The 17,134-nt window shown below is 38.9% G+C and overlaps 3 protein-coding genes across 3 annotated transcripts; 2 read left to right on the top strand and 1 right to left on the bottom strand.

Annotated features, from left to right (window-relative positions):
* Nucleotides 1-33: 33 nt before the first annotated feature.
* On the bottom strand, nt 34-6,177 carry cops6 (COP9 signalosome subunit 6). The gene is made up of 10 exons (XM_085373653.1): nt 6,098-6,177; nt 4,607-4,728; nt 4,368-4,499; nt 3,347-3,435; nt 3,028-3,090; nt 2,893-2,940; nt 2,672-2,786; nt 1,799-1,891; nt 1,482-1,582; nt 34-503 (listed from the first exon to the last, which is right to left on the bottom strand). Exons 1-10 carry the CDS (start codon nt 6,142-6,144, stop codon nt 363-365), a joined length of 951 nt encoding a protein of 316 aa, XP_085229779.1. The 5' UTR covers nt 6,145-6,177; the 3' UTR covers nt 34-362.
* Nucleotides 6,178-6,462: 285 nt separating this feature from the next.
* LOC146639155 (uncharacterized) lies at nt 6,463-9,176 on the top strand. The gene is made up of 3 exons (XM_085373642.1): nt 6,463-6,563; nt 6,699-6,774; nt 8,133-9,176. Exons 1-3 carry the CDS (start codon nt 6,463-6,465, stop codon nt 9,174-9,176), a joined length of 1,221 nt encoding a protein of 406 aa, XP_085229768.1.
* Nucleotides 9,177-12,063: 2,887 nt separating this feature from the next.
* On the top strand, nt 12,064-16,884 carry aurkb (aurora kinase B). The gene is made up of 9 exons (XM_085365229.1): nt 12,064-12,214; nt 13,668-13,726; nt 13,981-14,059; nt 14,427-14,472; nt 14,564-14,752; nt 15,326-15,464; nt 15,564-15,712; nt 15,797-15,971; nt 16,711-16,884. Exons 1-9 carry the CDS (start codon nt 12,064-12,066, stop codon nt 16,882-16,884), a joined length of 1,161 nt encoding a protein of 386 aa, XP_085221355.1.
* Nucleotides 16,885-17,134: the final 250 nt, after the last annotated feature.

Genomic DNA, 17,134 nt, shown 5'->3' with positions numbered 1-17,134 from the left:
CGTTGACAGAAGATTCAAAGTCTCATGGGGAAAAAAACGAAAAATCAGCAGATCATTTATTACATACAGGAACATGAAACAGTAAAACAAACTGGGTAAAATAACAGAACGTTCATGTACAGTGGACTCATTGCTGTGCAGACCCACCAAACAGATGAGTGACTTTGTACATAGCTTTTAATGATCGGTGCTTTTAGATACACTTGTGGTTGGAATTTTTTAACTGCTCTGAAAAGCTACGGTTGGTTTAAGAACTGCTTTTTAGCTAATCAAAGTAGAAACAGACAAAAAAAAACAAAGAAAAGAAAAAGACAGAACAGAGAATAATAAACTGCGGTGCTCGTTTTGATTCTCTGCTTTGCTCAAAAGAAGAGTCCTCTCATCCTCCGGCCGATGCCCTGTCTGTCGTACAGGACGTTGAACTTGTTGATGAACTGATTCATACTGTTGCAAGTCTTGGTGATAGTGCCTAAGTAGGCCATGAGGCCGACGTCATTACATTGCTGCAGGGTAAACAGAAGAACGGCGTCAGGGAGTTCTCACTTTTACAGCACAATGAACAGTAACATCATCACAACAAGAGATATTTAATCATAAATTAATTTTTCCTTGTGACTCAGACTTCTTATCTTATCTAACTGACCATCTTTTATTGCTGCTTTCATTTTATTATTGTAGTATTCGATGTCGATGACAGCAAAACGTGCAGCAAAAAGGGTGCAGCTACACTTTGATAAAATGAGATGTGAGCTTTGATTTTAGGATTGTGTTTGTCTTCTGTTTTTGGACCCAGTACTTGGGAACACTGGGAAAGATTTATGTAATGTGGGTAAAAGTAAAGAAATAGAGAGTGGAGTACACTGTGTAAAAGTGACTAAATAATCACCAGCTGTAAAAATACATCCCACTGCTCCGTTAATTTCTTGTACACTGGCAGATTATTAAAAAAAAACAATGGAAAAATACCTAAAATGACTTCACGTGTCTTGCATAGAACTTATCAAACTGAAGATTGGTGACTTTTTGCAATACAGTTGCACGATTTAGGAGCTGCTTTTCATTTATTTTCTATCTCATCAAAAATGATCCACATGCTTTATGTGGCCGGTGCAGCAATGGGGTCAGTTTATAAACTGACGCATTTGTCTTTACATCTTTACAGCAAATGCTTGAAAAGTACTTTGAGCATTTTATGTGTCTCGATACGCAACGAAAATTTATTTGGCTCTAAACTGTCCACTGAAACACTGTAGTTCCATCTTTATAATTACATGTAAACACATCACATTTGAATACACTGATCCCTGAATCGCGTGTTTCCCTGCCTGTTAACTGTTACAATGCTGCTAAATATTAAGCTATATTTAAAAACTGTTACCAAAGAGAGGCAAGTTAGATTATTCCTTTTCTCATTTTTCCCGGGATTTTGACCTGCCTTGGTCCATCTGTGTGTGTGTGAAGGAGCAACAAAGATTACTTACATCATAGAAGTCAGTTTTGAATTTTATGGTGCTGAGGACTGGCAGTCTGTGGCACAGGGCGTTTGCTTCTCGAAGGATCTCATGATTAAATGGCACCTCGCCTGTGAGAAACAAATAAACAGCACGCTGGAAAATGTTGAGTTTGTCAAGAAACTGTCAAACAGAAGCTTGTAATTACAGAGGGGCATGTTTGAGGGGCCTCCTTTAAAAAAAAATGAAGGAGAGGAAACATCTCATTTAAAAACATCTGCTTTTCAGATTTATTTTCACATTCTTCGCTCTCACTCAGTCATTAAACGACCCCCTCATCCTCTCACCTGCTTCCACGGCTTTGACGTACTCTAGAATGATCTTCACTCGGCTGTGGAGCATCTTTATCGCACTGTGCTGGGCTATAAGGTGTTCAGCAACTAACACAGAAGAAAGACACCAAACAACACAGTTAAACCCCGATTCATTTTGATGGTGACCAATAAGACGCAGGTCACAGGACAGCTGACTGATGGAGGAGACACCATGTGACACCATGCCCTAACTGACAGCTTGTTACACCTCATTTAAATCATTTATTTCTGGGTTTACATGGTTGTACAATGTAAAAATTTCCCCCCAGTGTGAGGCAGAAAGTTTGGAGAGCTACTGTAAAACCCTGAGGGAGAAAATTCAGCTGAAAGCATCTAATCCGTGGATCCTGCCACCATGCATGTGGCAGCCCATGGCCTAGGTTCACCTCTTTTTTGACTTTGCCCCCTTCCTAACATGACTTTAACACTTGAGAAGCTCTAGTATGCATCACAGAGGCATGAGTGCAGAAAGACAAAACTAGAGAACGGCCAAACTGAAATTGTAGAAGGTGTTTTTGCTGTTGTTGTATTTTTTTTAGTCATACCTCGTATCACAAATCATTTGTATATTGCATTTTTTAAAGGAAACACATTTTCATAAAAAGTAGTCAAGTCTGCCTTTAATCTTTGACAACAGCGCCTCTAACTGTTTCTAAGCCTAGAAACTCAACAAAGCTACAAAAGCCATTTCCTTTGGATTTGAAGCTGGAGAAAAGCTCTGATTTACCACCTTTTGTGGCTTATTGTTAAATAAAGAATGCTTAATTGGCAACAATTCATGACTATGATCAGTGTGTAGCTAGTAGAACATGTACAAGTAATTCTTGAGGCAACAGCTTGTCTTGCCTGTTGAGTTTTCTCCAGTGCCGGTGGCCGTCATACGAGCTACGTGGTCAACGCCAATTCTCTCCGCTTCCTCTGTGGCCAGAGTGTACGTCAGCTCAGCAAATAACATGGTGGCCTGAAAACAAACAAACAAACAAAAACAATACATATCAGATGAAACTGAAGCATCTGTGGCAATCAAGATTAGACGTGCACTAGATAAAAGTGGAAGTAAACTATACCTCGCCACTGATGATGTCAATGACAGATTCATAAACGCTAACAGGAAGCTGTGGGACAAAAGAACACTGTTTAGAGCAGAGGCGTTTGTGTTTGTACCAGTGACATCGTTGCTGAAACAATGCAAATGAACTCACGTCCGTGTGTTTGGTCATTGGGTTAAGCTTCAGGAAAAGAGGGCTCTCAATGATCTCGCACACCTGCCAGGAAGTAGAGAAATGAGGGTAAAAGCAAACGATCTGAAATATCCAGCATCATGTACTTGTGTGTAGACTCTATAGCAGTATAAAGGCATGTGTTAACGTACAACACAAGTGGAGCAGGTGTGTATGGGGTTTTAAGATATTTAAAAGCTTAAAAGTGATACATGTTGCTTCTGAAACATTCATGGTCACAGTACACGTGTCAAAACATCGACATCCTGCCACCTGTCAGTGGGCTTCAGTGTCTGCCTACCTGCTTGTGAATGTGGATATCTGACTGGTCTGGAGGACCACCTGTGGTGTACCAGCCCAGAAACTCCATGTCTTTGAAGACCTGTTTGACTGAGAGACCAGAGGACAAATGTAAAAACAAAATGATCTGATGACTTGACTTACTGATAAATAAATATCTGAGAGGGGCTTGGAGAACATAGTCATCAACGAACTCTCTCACAGTGACATGAAAACTGAAGAGATTTTTTCAAGGTTACAGCAGTTAACTAAACAATATAGTGAACTTACGAAACAAACTACAGGTTTAAGTCTTTGTCATTTTAATAGAATGTGTTAAAAAATACAAATTAAAAAAAACCCTGCTTGATGAGGCTTTGTTGCAAATGCTTACAGAGGCTCGGGATGTCTCCACGACTGTGAGTCAACTGCCTTCATAAAGAGTTGTGTTTTTGTTATAATCACTGTTCTGATTTTCTGGAAATTAACAGGAACTGACTTGAAAAAAAAAATTACAAAATCCAAAGCAAGAGGCAGAGATCGAGAGTTTTGGTAGTTTTTATGTCATTTTGACCAAAAGACTTGTGTGTAAATCATTTACTTATGGCTCAACAACTGGATCCAATGCTGCCATCTTTTGGTCAAGTGTCAGGAATCTCCCTTCACGTGTTTTACTCCTTGCACATCCAAACATATTAACAATGTATCTGTACTCTTTGGGAACTGAAACTCCAAAACTACAGAGTCCCATTCTGGCGTTCAAGACTTATCAATTGTTGTACTGTTTATTGTTCTTCGTGTGGGAAGGTCAGAACACAGATAGAAAATGTCTCAATTTAATAAAGGAGGCAAGGACAAAACTAGAGTCTAAGTCTAGAAAAACAAATCACGACAAACTGACGTGTGAACTGATTTTCCTGAATGATGATTACGCCAGTGTTACTAATTTTAGCACAACTCCAGCTACCGAACAACTGAGTCATCAAAGAAGATGCACACACAAATATGTGCATTATTGTCCTTAACACTTGAACAAAGCTTACACTGTTCCTCCTTGGTGTAGTAGTACTCCTTGTCAATGTGCACTTTGTCGTCTATGGTGTGAGACAGCAGCTCAAAGGAGTTCATCACCTCGATGTTTCGACCCTCCTGTTTCCCAATCAGAGCTCCTATCACTGAGCAGAGACAAACACAACAGCATATGTTTATCTTTAACTTAGACTTTTATTCCATAAGCCCAATATATATGTGATAGGATAATGTGTTGTTTTTTCACACATACCCTGCATCGGTCGGCCCTCCTGCGAGCGGATGCGTATCCAGTGATCGGATATGTTTAGGATAACCAGAGGGTGTAAGGCCACAGAAACACTCCCAGTGACCCCTGAGGCCATAACACTGGGGCTGGCTACAATCACACAAAGACACAAACATGATTGGGATTAACAGTATGTCAATGACAATATATAAAAAAGTCAAAAAACTTGTTAACTGGAAGCACTTTGTCAAATTCAAACAATTACCGGAAAGCCAGACAAAGAGTTTCCATCTCAAATCAACCATCGCAGAATTTTATCGTCACAAACTGTAAAATTTTACCTTCGTATGATATCAATGAAAATGTGTCGATGGACCATTTTTGAAAAGAATACATCTTGAAAAATGTTTGATATATGAAGCTACAAATTCACAGCAACCAATATATATGTATCCAATCTGTGGACCATAGCCTTTTTAGGCAAATCTGAGATAGCTGTGCAAAAGGGCAACAGTGACCCAGGTACAAACGGAAATACTTCTTCAAATCCAAATAATTACTGGAAAATTAGGAAAAAAGCAACAGTGATGAACCAAAAGTGATTAATATGGTCCAATCACATTAACTGGAAAGTTAATCAACAATGGATCAGCCCTGTTTCGGTATACGTCTAATCAAACTGCATGTATATGTGGAACACAAGAAAATAAGCAGAGACACATCAATAGCGGTAAATCAGTATGGACCCAAAACAATAAATAACGTTTGACCAATGCATAACAGACAAAATAATAAGAGAGATTATTTACACTCGGATTGTAGCTGATGACAATAATCACTGAGCTCCAGAGCCAAGCAACAGTACACAGTTTTCTTTCCATTCAAAATAAGTGACTGGATATATCCTTTTGGCATTAATCATCTGTTTAGTTTGGCACAAACGATCATTCTCAGGATCGTTCCTAAAAGGTTAAATAGCATATACAATCATAAAACGAGTTCCACAGTTTCCCAACAGGACACCTGGACAGGTAGATGAGTCAGCGAGGTGCCCAATGACAGTTTATAAAGTTAATAAAACGCGACTCTGAGCGGTCGCCCTATGCTCGCTACATACAGTCATTTTAATGTATATGTAACTATTCACACAGATATAGGCCTGCATGTCGGTTTCTCTCATGTATAGCTAATGTTGACGTGTTTGGTGTTGCAGCACTGCCACAGCATTTTAATCAACTGCACATGATGTTAGCTTTTACTTCAAATTTCTGATGCAAACTCCTGTGGCAAAGCAGAGGGAACTGCCTGAAATATCCACACAGTGATGAATGTACTGACAGCTTCACAGAGCTGAGTACGTTAACCTGCTATGTCAGCGAGCAAGCTCCTTACGACCCTTTAACACCACGGAGTCGCCACTTCCGCTCACTTATAACACACAAAACAACATATACGGCAACCTGCGCGCAGGTTTTGGTTGGTGTGGACAGAAACGATGAGATGAGGGATAAATACTCGCCTGCCCCATCCACTTCCATTCCTCCACCATTGCTGGTCGCCATCTTGTCCGGTAATCCGCGCAGGCGCAGTGGACTGTTGATGCAAAGGACGTTAAGTGGCTCTTCGCGGGGCTCTTTTTTAAAACAAACCATGCCGCATATTCACGGTCATAAACCTGATGGGAGTTTATAGAAACATAGGCTCTTTGGGTCGGGGAACGTTGTGTTGAGCTTAAAGCCGCTGATTTGATTTAACTGCCCAGCGGCCGCTCGGTCACACAGTCAGTGGACCGGTGTTTCCGGGGGATTGCTGATTCGGGCGCAACCCGTGTGCGTTCATGTACCATTCCGTGTGTGAGGTTTGAGAGTTTTGTTTACAAAATGGAAGAATTTAGGGGCTGCAATCTGGACTACTTTCCCGAAAACATTTTAATCGATGTGTTGTCCTACCTGAACGTACGAGAGGTCGTCAAAGCCGGGAGGTAAGGGGATTTCAACTTTGCTCTCAATGATTTACTAGTTAATCGTCGTTTAAAACAAAACTCAGGTTTTCGTTTGTTTTGTCTTTTGTTATGTGATTTGTGTATATGTTTATATATTTTAAATTGTGGTTTTAGGGTATGTAAGAGGTGGAAACGCCTTGTTAAAGACCAAAGACTGTGGAGAAATGTCGACCTGACTTCATGGAAAGGGGTAAGGATGCTGTTGCCAGTGTGGCTTCATCATTTTTCGTTTCTTCTGTTAATGCAGGCCAGGCATTTTAGTAATCTAGTCTGTTACTTGGGGATAATAATAGAAACAAACCCATAGCGATAACTTTTTTTTTTTTTGATAAAGATGAACGACTGGGAGCTGTTGACTCATGTTTTAATTTATCCTCTCACATTAAAGCACTGGTTTTAACTGTATCATCAAATAAAAATACAACACCGTGATTTTCCTGTCTCAAAACGGGCCCACTTATACATTTGTCCTGAGATATTTATAGATGCATCATGGGCATGAATGCCACAGGAATTTGGGTCTGTGTAGGTTCTCAGTCATCCAGGTCATGGTAATCCAAGGCGCTTGGAAAGAAAAACGACTGGACTGCTTTAAGTTTCTTGAAGACATTTCACCTCTCAGTTCTAAGACCAAACGACCCTCTTAAGGGACAACTCCCACTAGAGCTGAAATACCTGGGGCTTTCCACCATTTGGTCTTAGAACTGAAGAAGCTTCTGGGGTGAGAGGTGAAATGTCTTGAAGAAACTTAAAGAAGTCCAGCCATTTTTCTTTCTAAGCTCTTTACATAGGAATTTGGGGCTTTTCATAATTTCTTTGAACTGTTCTTTGTCCAGGGTGGAATAGAATAGTACAGAACACAGCTTTAATGGCTTTAAAGAGGAAAAAGTAGATGCACAAGTTTGAATCAAATCCACACATACAACCCCAACTAATATTTGGTTAATATAAATATTGGTTGCACTTCAGTTAAACACTTTTGGTAGCCATCAACAAGCTTTTGGTGCAACAGTAGCTGGGTATTTAACCACTCTTCTTTGCAGAATTGGTTGAGTTTAGTTAAATTGGTTGGTTTCCACATGGAGCCAGCTTTTAAACATAGTCTACAAGTTTTCAGTACAATTGACGTTGGAGCTTTGGGAAAGCCATTCCAGGAGCTTAGCCTGGTTTATCCATCCCAAAGCCAGTTTTGACATATCTTTGTTTCAACAACCTAGTTGCTGATTTGAGTCTTAGGCCATCTATTGGCAGTTTCTGAGCTGTTACTAGTCATTCTTAACAGCCATCCACTAATATTTTCTCTTGGCTGGTATGTGTTTTTCTATTGTATGTGTATTTTAGTTTCTTTGATAGTGAATAAAATTGTGTATTGCTTTTTAAAGCCCCTTGTAAAGCATTTTGAAATGCTTTTGTGTGTAAAATATGCTCTAAAAATAAACAATGAGCATCATTTAATAACACATGGGTTGTGTGTTTGTGCAGTTATTGACTGTTATCGTTTCTCTCTCTCAACACACACATATTCATGGACTGTCCACTGTGTGTTAGGTGACATCCCGCATCCTTTGGGTCCTGCTGCGTCAGTACCTGGGTTGCGGACTAAGGTGCCTTCGCTTGCGTGGTTTGCTGCTGTCCGCACGTGGCGGAACCTTTCTCTCTGAGTCTTGGCTTAAAGCTTTGTCCACAAAATGCCCTCGACTGAGTAAGCTCTATCTTCTGCATGCAGACCTGAGAAGCCTGCCCAGTTGCCAGATCCTACCTCCATCTTTGCAGGTGCTGGAGCTGCGGGGTTGTGAGCTGCCTCGTGGCTTCTTCAATCAGACCCTGCCATCAGCTAGTCCCCAAGAAAGAGCAGAACCCACATCCAGTGTTGGTGCTCAACTGAAAGGAAGGAACCAGAAAGGAAAAGGGGCTGGCTCTCCTTCAGGGATTGGTATTGAGAGGTTAGTCCTTAACAATGTGCCCTCTTTTACAGACCAGCACCTGCAGGGTCTGACATCATGGGAGAGGCTCTGTCATCTAGAGCTACGTGACACCTTTCGTGTAACAGCTAATGGGCTTAGAAGCTGTGCTGCCAAAGATGGTGTCTGTGGTGTAGAAGGGCTTTCCAGGCTCAAGTTTCTGGAAATAGGCATTACAGGGCGGCAGGGCTACCAGTTACATATGGCCTCCCTTGGCTTGGGGGCTGGCTGGCTTGGGCTGGAGGAGCTAAGTCTTGGTGGAAAAGAGGTGGGTCCAGGTTTGCTCTGCGCCAGCCGCTTGAAAGACCTGAAACGTCTGCGCCTGTGGGACTGCACACTCAGCGAGCTGCAGATAGCCCGGAGCTGCAGGATGCTCCGTGGACTTCGCCAGCTGGAATTTGTGGACGTCAGGTTCCAGCCTCGTCAGAATCCACCAGCAGAAGAGGGGGAGGGCGGTGAGGAAGAAGAGCAGGACAGAGAAGAAGCTGCAGGTGCAGATGGCAGCAGCGACGAGAACAAGATGGCAGATATGAATGATCCTATTCCAGGTCTGCGTCGCACACTGGCTGTCCTGCTGCCATCCTGCACACTGGTGCTTACCAACTGCTCTGTTCAGAATAATGAAGATTGAATGAAGCTATATGCTGCTATATACAAGCAACCCACATGGGATTAAAAATAAATAAATAAAACAATAACAACAAAAAACTGTTACATAGGCTTTTAGATCATGTTGATATAAGTAGAACCCGATTCAGAATGCTCTGTCAACTTTTTCTGACAATGCCACAATAAGTCCATAAATAAATAAATAAATAATTTTAAAAGTCTGCTCACAATGATCCATGTTTATAGTATTTTTAGGCTTTTAGAATGAAGTAACAAAAACTGAATAGCTGTACACAGTAATGTATTCAAATGTATTAAGGGTTTATTGAGCGATTAAATAAAAAAAAAAAAATAGTATGTATAAAAATAAATGACTTCCTCGACAGAATTACCTTTGAGTGCTTTAGAGGAGGATTGCAGTTTTCAGCAGTGCAAGAACAACAATAAATGTTTTGGCCCTTTATTTAGCTTTTTACAGTATTATGTTCAAAATGTTACTTGTCTTGATTAAAGCTGACTTAGAAGTAAGAGATATATTGTGATATGGTGTTTTCTGAAAAATCTGATTGGTAACAGTTGCATAAAACTTCCAAACTGAATTGTCTGTCGTTGACAAATCAGATTACTTCATCACATTGATGCAAACATCATGAAAAACATCTTTCTCGTCAGTTTGCAAGGTTGCCTCATAAGCTGAGGTTACTACATTATGAAAGTTAAGAAAAAACATCTGTCGTCAAAGACACAAATTATATTGTCTTAAGGGATATGTCATGATCTCCTACAATACTCAGTTTCTTTGAGGTAAGTCAGTGGGAAGTCTCTCCTTTTTAGTGCTTAGAAACTCTAACGGTATGAAATAAAATGCAGAACAGTTGCTGTTGGACTGTAAACAGATAAGCAGGTGTAAGCTACAAAGACAAATAAGTCATGATCCACCTGTTTCCTGTTCTTTACCACTTCTCAACAGCGTATACTGTCAGAAAACATATATTTTACTCTGTTTGGTTGGGTGATGCACAGGATATTGTTGGGTGTTGCATATGTGTTTTGTAGAAACTGAGAACAAAAAGCAACCGCTTATCCTGAATGTGTGTATATTGTCTCAGTTTTAGGAAAAAACATGGAAGATTTGTGTCATCATACCGAAGTGTGTTGCATTTAAAGCAACCATTCAATGAAGGTTCATCTTGTGAAGAACAAATTGTTCTGAATAAAGCTATTTTGATGAAGTAAACCCAGAATTTGTGCTTGAATACAAATACGGTATGTCGACTGCACCTTTAAAGATGACTGATCAGTTTGTCATGAAACTGCATGTATCATTTTTCAAGGTCAAATACTACATTTTATCTTCTTTTACATAGGTGATTTCTTGTCAGCTTCAGAAAATTGTCACGGGTCATTTCTCTTGTTTTGAGTGTTGGAGTGGCCAGTAACGGTTTTTGAAAAGTGGAAAGACAAGAATTTAAATGAGTAAGTATTAATCCTACACAAGTAGCTTAATGGTACACAAACCGTATAATCAAAATTAAAAGCATCTTAATTAAAAGTAATTATGGGATTAAAAGTTTGGATTCATGAATTTATATATGATATGCAGTATATTTTGCAGCTGGAAATTGTTTTAATTTTTTATATTCTACACAACAAAGAATTTAACACCTACATACCGTTGAGTTCAAATTTGTCCAGTGTGAACATTTCACATTGAAAGTGACCCAATATACACATAGATTAAAATGGTTAAAAATGTTATACTCTTGTAAGGGTGCTATGAATTTTTGTACATTACGGCTCTTACTGGTCAAATTTGAGCCGCAGCTATTTGGATACATTTTAGATCCACCATAGGTCAATAGGTCAAATCAAGGAAGACATTGGTTTTAGAGACTCTTGAAACTAAACATGTACTGTTAGTAAAACAGCATAGATGTGATCATATATGGTGCACCTGTTTTACCCATTTCAGAACAGGTGAGTGGGAAAAACATTCAAGTCCTACATACAAAGTTTCCTACCACTGCCCTGAATGCACAAACTATTTGCAATTAGCTTTTTATGTGCTCCAAGTGTCGATTAATGTTGAAGTAATGTTGCTAATTATATATAATAGTTATGAGGGATTGTCTGCAATAGCAGTGAGGACACTATTAAACAACTGAAATTTCTTGCCATTTTCACTTTCAGTAAATGAATAAGTATAGCTAAATCAAAATAGCTTTTATGGCTGTTGTGTTACTGTATGATGATTTTCTGCAAAATAAATGTTGTAAATTTGAAAATACACTTCCCATACTCTTTATTAAGGACTAATCAACCATTTATTATTATTGTCAGGTAGGCTATTTACCGCATACATTTTAATTGAGAGAGCCAGAGAAAAATGTTTTTTTAAAATGTAATTGTTACTTATAACATGTATGTAACTTTGTAATTTTAACATGTTGTCGCCTCTTGGCCAGGACTCCCTTGAAAAAGAGGTTTTTAATCTCAATGGGACTTTTCCTGGTAAAATAAAGGTTAATAATAATAATAATTAGATCAGTGGTTTAAAAAATGGTTAAAATGTATGGAGTTATTTATGAGGGAATTTTTGGGCCAATATAGACTAGAACCGTGAAGGCATTAAATCTTCAGTATGAAATAATAAGTATAAAGTAAAATATTTGCATTTGTGAAGTAAGATTTGAAAGTAGCATAACATAGAAATGAAGTAAAATACATTCAAACCGTACCAGGTGTATCAGGTACTGTTGGTTTTCTGTCACGTGCTTGAATTTTGTAGATTTTAGCCAATGAAAAATTAGGCCTTTATGGACGCAGACAAAGGATATAAATGCTGTATACAGCCTACATACATCACATACCGTGGACGTTACTCCTGCTTTTTAAAAATAATGTACAGCATGTGGGCGGGACCACATCCACCGCTCACCAATGACACGCTGCCCCTTGCAGCGCTTTTATCCAATGACTGTTCTCTAAGTGTGCGAAGCTCACCAATCACGTTCGTGAAGATTAGCTTTTTGAAAACGCTGGCGGCCGAGGAAGTTCTGGGTTACAAGATTGAGGTTTTCACGCTGTAAATTTAATACTGTTTTTCCTTCACTACGATGCAGGTAATTCGATATTTATACATTTATGTCCAAGCGTTACCGAGTAACAGTTGATAACAATTTAAACTCCGTATATAATGTTTACGTAGACGTAAATTTTAGCTTAATTTAGCTAACCTTGTGCTTGCAAGCTAGCTTAGCAGACTAACGTGTAACGTTAACTCGAGGTAAAAAGATCACAGGTAGTATATTCTATGAACGAGGCAGTGTTTTCTACTTCGAGTTAAGTTAATGTTTTCCTTAAAGGTGATCAGTACAGTGACTTGTACTGCAATTGTTTGAACGCTGACTTTAAATGACAGAGGCCCGGTAAACCTTTTTCTTTGTTTAACGATTAATTTAAATGTTTAACTCGTTGATCTTCAATCCAGTAAGTGTAATTTATGAACACTATATAAAGCATTGAACCAGCATATCTAAGGTCAGTGTGGCGATCAAGTCATGATAAAACAAGGCGTCTTTACCTCTCAAACCGGGTAAAGAGTTGTGGTGGGTAATTCAGCCACCCACAGACAGTGTTTCCTTCTCGGTTTTGTATATGATAATGAAAACCAGCTGAAATCAAATATATTACTGTCTCTGGCACTAGAAAACGCTTTAGATGTGTGCACAATTTAAAAAAAACGAGAGGGGATGGAATCTAGAAATAATCTAACCATCGGTTAGGTCGCAGTAATAGCCGTGTGTGCTCGCCATTATATTACTTTATTTTACACACTAAGTATTAACTTGAAGTGGAGGGTGGCTCTCCAACTTTAGGAACGTGTTACACCCTGTGCTATTTTGGCGTAAAACAGGAAGTGACAGTGATTGTAGAGGTGGCCCTTCCAGTAAGTAAAAGCATACAAATTCTGTTTTGCCTCTAGAAAGATTATTGGCGACCTGAACCTAGTTTAGATGCTGTTGCATTAAGTGAAGAGAGCTGTTAAATAAAGATCTCCAAGAAATACTGATGAACTGAAACAGTTTGGTAAGGAGAAATACTCCACCATTCATGTTTGTCATTGTGCATGCATCATAAGTTATACATGAGGAAAGTTTCTACAATTTACATAAATTCACTACAGCTCAGTGTGTGTGTGCACGCTAAGAAATGAAAAGAACATCTGGTTGTGCTTAATGATTGAAATCAGAATGTAATTGTGACTTGGATGAACTTCAGACCATATTTTATAAGTAATCTATTCAGACATTGAGTTAATTCCAAACTCTTGGTTAAAGTCACCATTAATGATAAACAGGGAAAGCACTGAGCCTTGACACAACATCCTAGGTTATGAGTTACAAAGTGTGCCTTAATCTCTTGCTTGCTTCCCTTTGTTGGTTGTCTAAAATAAGTATAAAGCTAAAAGCAAGGGGGGCACAAAATAGCTCAAATGTACTGTTTTAGTGAGTTGTATTTATTTCTTTACAGAATAAGGAAAATTACGAGCCCAGAGGTCTTCAAAGACCAGTAAGTATGGAAATTGTAAAAGATTATGTTGCTTGGCCCATTACTGTTAACTGTGCTTAAATCTAGCAAGCACATCTGATTCAGCTTGGACTGAGGTGTTATTAAAATACCGAAAGTCACTTTGAGCAAATCAAAGAATATATGTAGGTAAAATTTTGTAGTAGTAGTTGTAATATTAATAAATGAGTGATTTAGCCATAGTGCAATGAATAAATCACTTATAGCTGTGTTTTTGTGTTTGCTCTTGATGTCAGTTTGCCACACCGAACCTGTCAGGCCCTCAGCGAGTTGTGGTGAAGCAACGAGCAGACACAATGAAAAATACTGTCACAGGTAAGTCTTTCCTTCTGTGCAGATGCTGATAAGACCAAGGTTATTGTAGTTAACTAAACTAAAACTGGATATTGGGGGGGAAACTGATTAAAATAGAAATGAAAACTAAAGTTTAAAAAAATCCATATACCTGGAAAACTACATTTAGAGAAAAAACGAAAACATAACTAAATTAAAATTAAAAGACAGAAAATTAAAAGGTAAACTGAAGTGTTCATATCCACTCTGGAAACTGACTGAAATTGAATTTGAAACAAAGTAAAAATGAAATTTAAAAACTAATCGCAAAACACAAACCTATGATAACTGATTGAGACCCCTCAGGAAATTTTTAATTGCTAAGTTTTAATTGTGGTGTTATTTTTAGGTCCTGCGAGAGAATGCATTGGCTCGTCCTCCAGCTCAGCTTCAAAGTAAGTGTACTACCTAAGGCTAGTTCTATATTCCTGATATGTTGTCTTTGTCCTGAATATTTAAAATAACTTTTATTTGTTTTTATTTCAGGAAAATTTCCATTGATGACTTTGACATTGGTCGGCCACTTGGAAAGGGAAAATTTGGAAATGTCTATCTTGCGAGAGTGAAGAAACTCCAAGCAATTGTGGCACTGAAGGTGTTGTTCAAGTCTCAGATGGAGAAAGAAGGTGTGGAGCATCAACTCAGGAGAGAGATTGAGATTCAGGCCCATCTCAAGTTAGTATCCTGCTTCTTTGTTTTTTGTTTTTTTTGGCTCTACTCCCTTTTGTCATCTTAGGCACACTGAGTTTACAAACACAAGTTTAATTTGTTACACAATATGTGTTCAAATAATAAGTGTGGTGATACATTCATTGAAATGTACAAAATAACCTTTTGTAGGACTGTCCCGTTTTAGGGCGATTATAACAACCGTCCTATAATTCACACACGTTTGGCAGGCTATGTGCTACCCTCCACTGTCTCCTGCAGGGACATTCAAATGGTCGAACAATGCTGAGAGCTGTGTACTTCTATATCTAAACATTTCAATAATTTGGGTAATTTCAAAAAAAATCTTTAACTGTGCCATTGCTATACACTGAGAAATGTAGTTAATGTCTGTTAACCAATGATTTACATGTATAATGCCTCTGGGGACAAGATATACAAAGAAATGGTGTGTTCTCAGTGGTTTATTTGTCTCTTATAGATTAGGCTGATATTGTATAAATGCATACTATATAATGGCTGCTTATATTTGGTGCATTTAGCATGCTGATTTAAATCTCTTCTGCTTCATTTCCTCAGGCATCCAAACATCCTGCGCTTCTACAATTACTTCCATGACCGTAAGAGGGTGTTTTTAGTGCTTGAGTACGCCCCACGTGGTGAAATGTACAAAGAGCTTCAGAGATGTGGCAGATTTGATGATCGGCGTACTGCCACGGTAAGAACTCAACCAGAATTGTAGTGACAAAAAATTCTTTACTCTGAACTGCAAAAATAGTGAAGTTATAACCTAATGCCAACCTCTTTAAAATTCTAGTACATGGAGGAGATATCTGATGCACTAATGTATTGCCATGAGAAGAAAGTAATTCATCGTGACATCAAGCCTGAGAATCTTCTTCTCGGTTATCGTGGAGAGCTGAAAATTGCTGATTTTGGTTGGTCAGTCCATGCACCTTCTCTAAGGTGAGGAACCACACTGTCACTACTTCACTTTCTTTACGATGCCTGTTCACCCTGCCCTGCTCACCTTTTTTTAAACCTTCTCAGACGTCGCACAATGTGCGGGACACTGGACTACCTTCCTCCTGAGATGATTGAGGGACACACCCATAGTGAGAAGGTGGACTTGTGGTGCATTGGCGTCCTCTGCTACGAGTGTTTAGTTGGCAACCCACCGTTTGAAACAGCAAGCCACTCAGAAACGTACAAAAGGATTATGAAGGTTGGTGTTTATCTGCATGTGTAATGCACTTGGTCAGTCAAATCTCATGATTAAGTTACAAGTTTCAGTCATAGAGAAGAAGCTGATTTTACTGTAGTGAGAGAAGCCATTTAGGTATCACTCTAGTCGAGCACTTGTTTCCCTTTAGCTCTTACTTTATACTAAAAAAGGAAAATTCTTGTAGGTTTTTCATTATTTCTTCTGGGAATGTAATGTAGTACACAAGATAATTTACCTTCTGTAGCATTATGCTTACCAGATTTAGTACACACATTTTGAGTTTTAGCTCCGATTAAAGTGTTACGCTGAGCGGACTTTCTTGACACTCAAATGTTCCCAGATCTTAACAATTATTATGAACAAAATAAGTCACAAGCAAAGGTTTAATTTAAGCTCCGCTTGTTTTGAACTTATGCATTTTCTGAAATGTGCATAAGAACAGTAGCTGACTGGCAGATGTGGATGACTCTGAAGGGCACAACATTTGACTGCTTATTCCTTTCACAAGTTTTAGAAAATGCATAAAAATACTTTTATCTATATGTTTAATTTTCTGGTTATAAATTCTTAAAATGACACATCTTGCATCGTTTTTTTCAAACTTGACATTACATCTCATGTATCAGGAAATGATTATCAAACTCGACTGTACCTGGCAGTTTGTGAGTTGGCTAAGACTTTAAGAATCCCAGCATTCCCCTTTGCTGATAAATGCATGAATCAAATCTTCCATTTGCAGGTGGACTTGAAGTTCCCTAAAGTTGTCTCTGATGGTGCCCGAGACTTGATCTCCAAGCTGCTTCGCCACAACCCCATCGATCGCCTCCCACTACAGAGTGTCATCGACCACCAGTGGGTGCGTGCCAACTCTCACAGGCTCTTGCCTCCAACCTGCCCTGTCAAGAAATCCTGAGCCTGCCCTATGATGGGTCTTTTTCCTTCCGCAAGAGACTGTGGCCCAATATTTTTTTGGTTTCACTGCCATGGGCTTCAAACTGCCATTATACTGGCAACTTTATACATGAAAAGGGTTCAGAGTATTATGTCATGCATGACAAAGATGAACAACAAATTCTGAGAACCTGCAAATGCAGAAAATCTTTCACTTCTTTTGCTTTAAAATGACTTCGGTTAATCAGTTTTTGCTGTTTGTCTATTCTCGC

Source organism: Diplotaxodon limnothrissa, linkage group LG2 (assembly GCF_057381915.1).
Source record: "Diplotaxodon limnothrissa isolate DT_005_m linkage group LG2, D_limnothrissa_male_GT1.1, whole genome shotgun sequence".
NCBI lineage: Eukaryota > Metazoa > Chordata > Actinopteri > Cichliformes > Cichlidae > Diplotaxodon > Diplotaxodon limnothrissa.
This window is presented reverse-complemented; position numbering and strand designations above follow the sequence as displayed.

What these genes read in the sequence shown, in the direction of transcription:
- cops6 (XM_085373653.1), bottom strand. Translation starts at nt 6,144, where the DNA reads ATGGCGACCAGCAATGGTGGAGGAATGGAAGTGGATGGGGCAGGCGA. An exon ending in GAAGTGGATGGGGCAGGCGA is followed by an intron (nt 4,729 to 6,097) that starts GTATTTATCCCT and finishes GATTGTAGCCAG; the next exon opens with CCCCAGTGTTATGGCCTCAG. An exon ending in GGAGGGCCGACCGATGCAGG is followed by an intron (nt 4,500 to 4,606) that starts GTATGTGTGAAA and finishes GTCTCTGCTCAG; the next exon opens with TGATAGGAGCTCTGATTGGG.
- LOC146639155 (XM_085373642.1), top strand. Translation starts at nt 6,463, where the DNA reads ATGGAAGAATTTAGGGGCTGCAATCTGGACTACTTTCCCGAAAACATT. An exon ending in GAGGTCGTCAAAGCCGGGAG is followed by an intron (nt 6,564 to 6,698) that starts GTAAGGGGATTT and finishes TTGTGGTTTTAG; the next exon opens with GGTATGTAAGAGGTGGAAAC. An exon ending in ACCTGACTTCATGGAAAGGG is followed by an intron (nt 6,775 to 8,132) that starts GTAAGGATGCTG and finishes ACTGTGTGTTAG; the next exon opens with GTGACATCCCGCATCCTTTG.
- aurkb (XM_085365229.1), top strand. Translation starts at nt 12,064, where the DNA reads ATGTGGGCGGGACCACATCCACCGCTCACCAATGACACGCTGCCCCTT. An exon ending in GGCGGCCGAGGAAGTTCTGG is followed by an intron (nt 12,215 to 13,667) that starts GTTACAAGATTG and finishes TGTTTTAGTGAG; the next exon opens with TTGTATTTATTTCTTTACAG. An exon ending in GAGATTCAGGCCCATCTCAA is followed by an intron (nt 14,753 to 15,325) that starts GTTAGTATCCTG and finishes TCATTTCCTCAG; the next exon opens with GCATCCAAACATCCTGCGCT.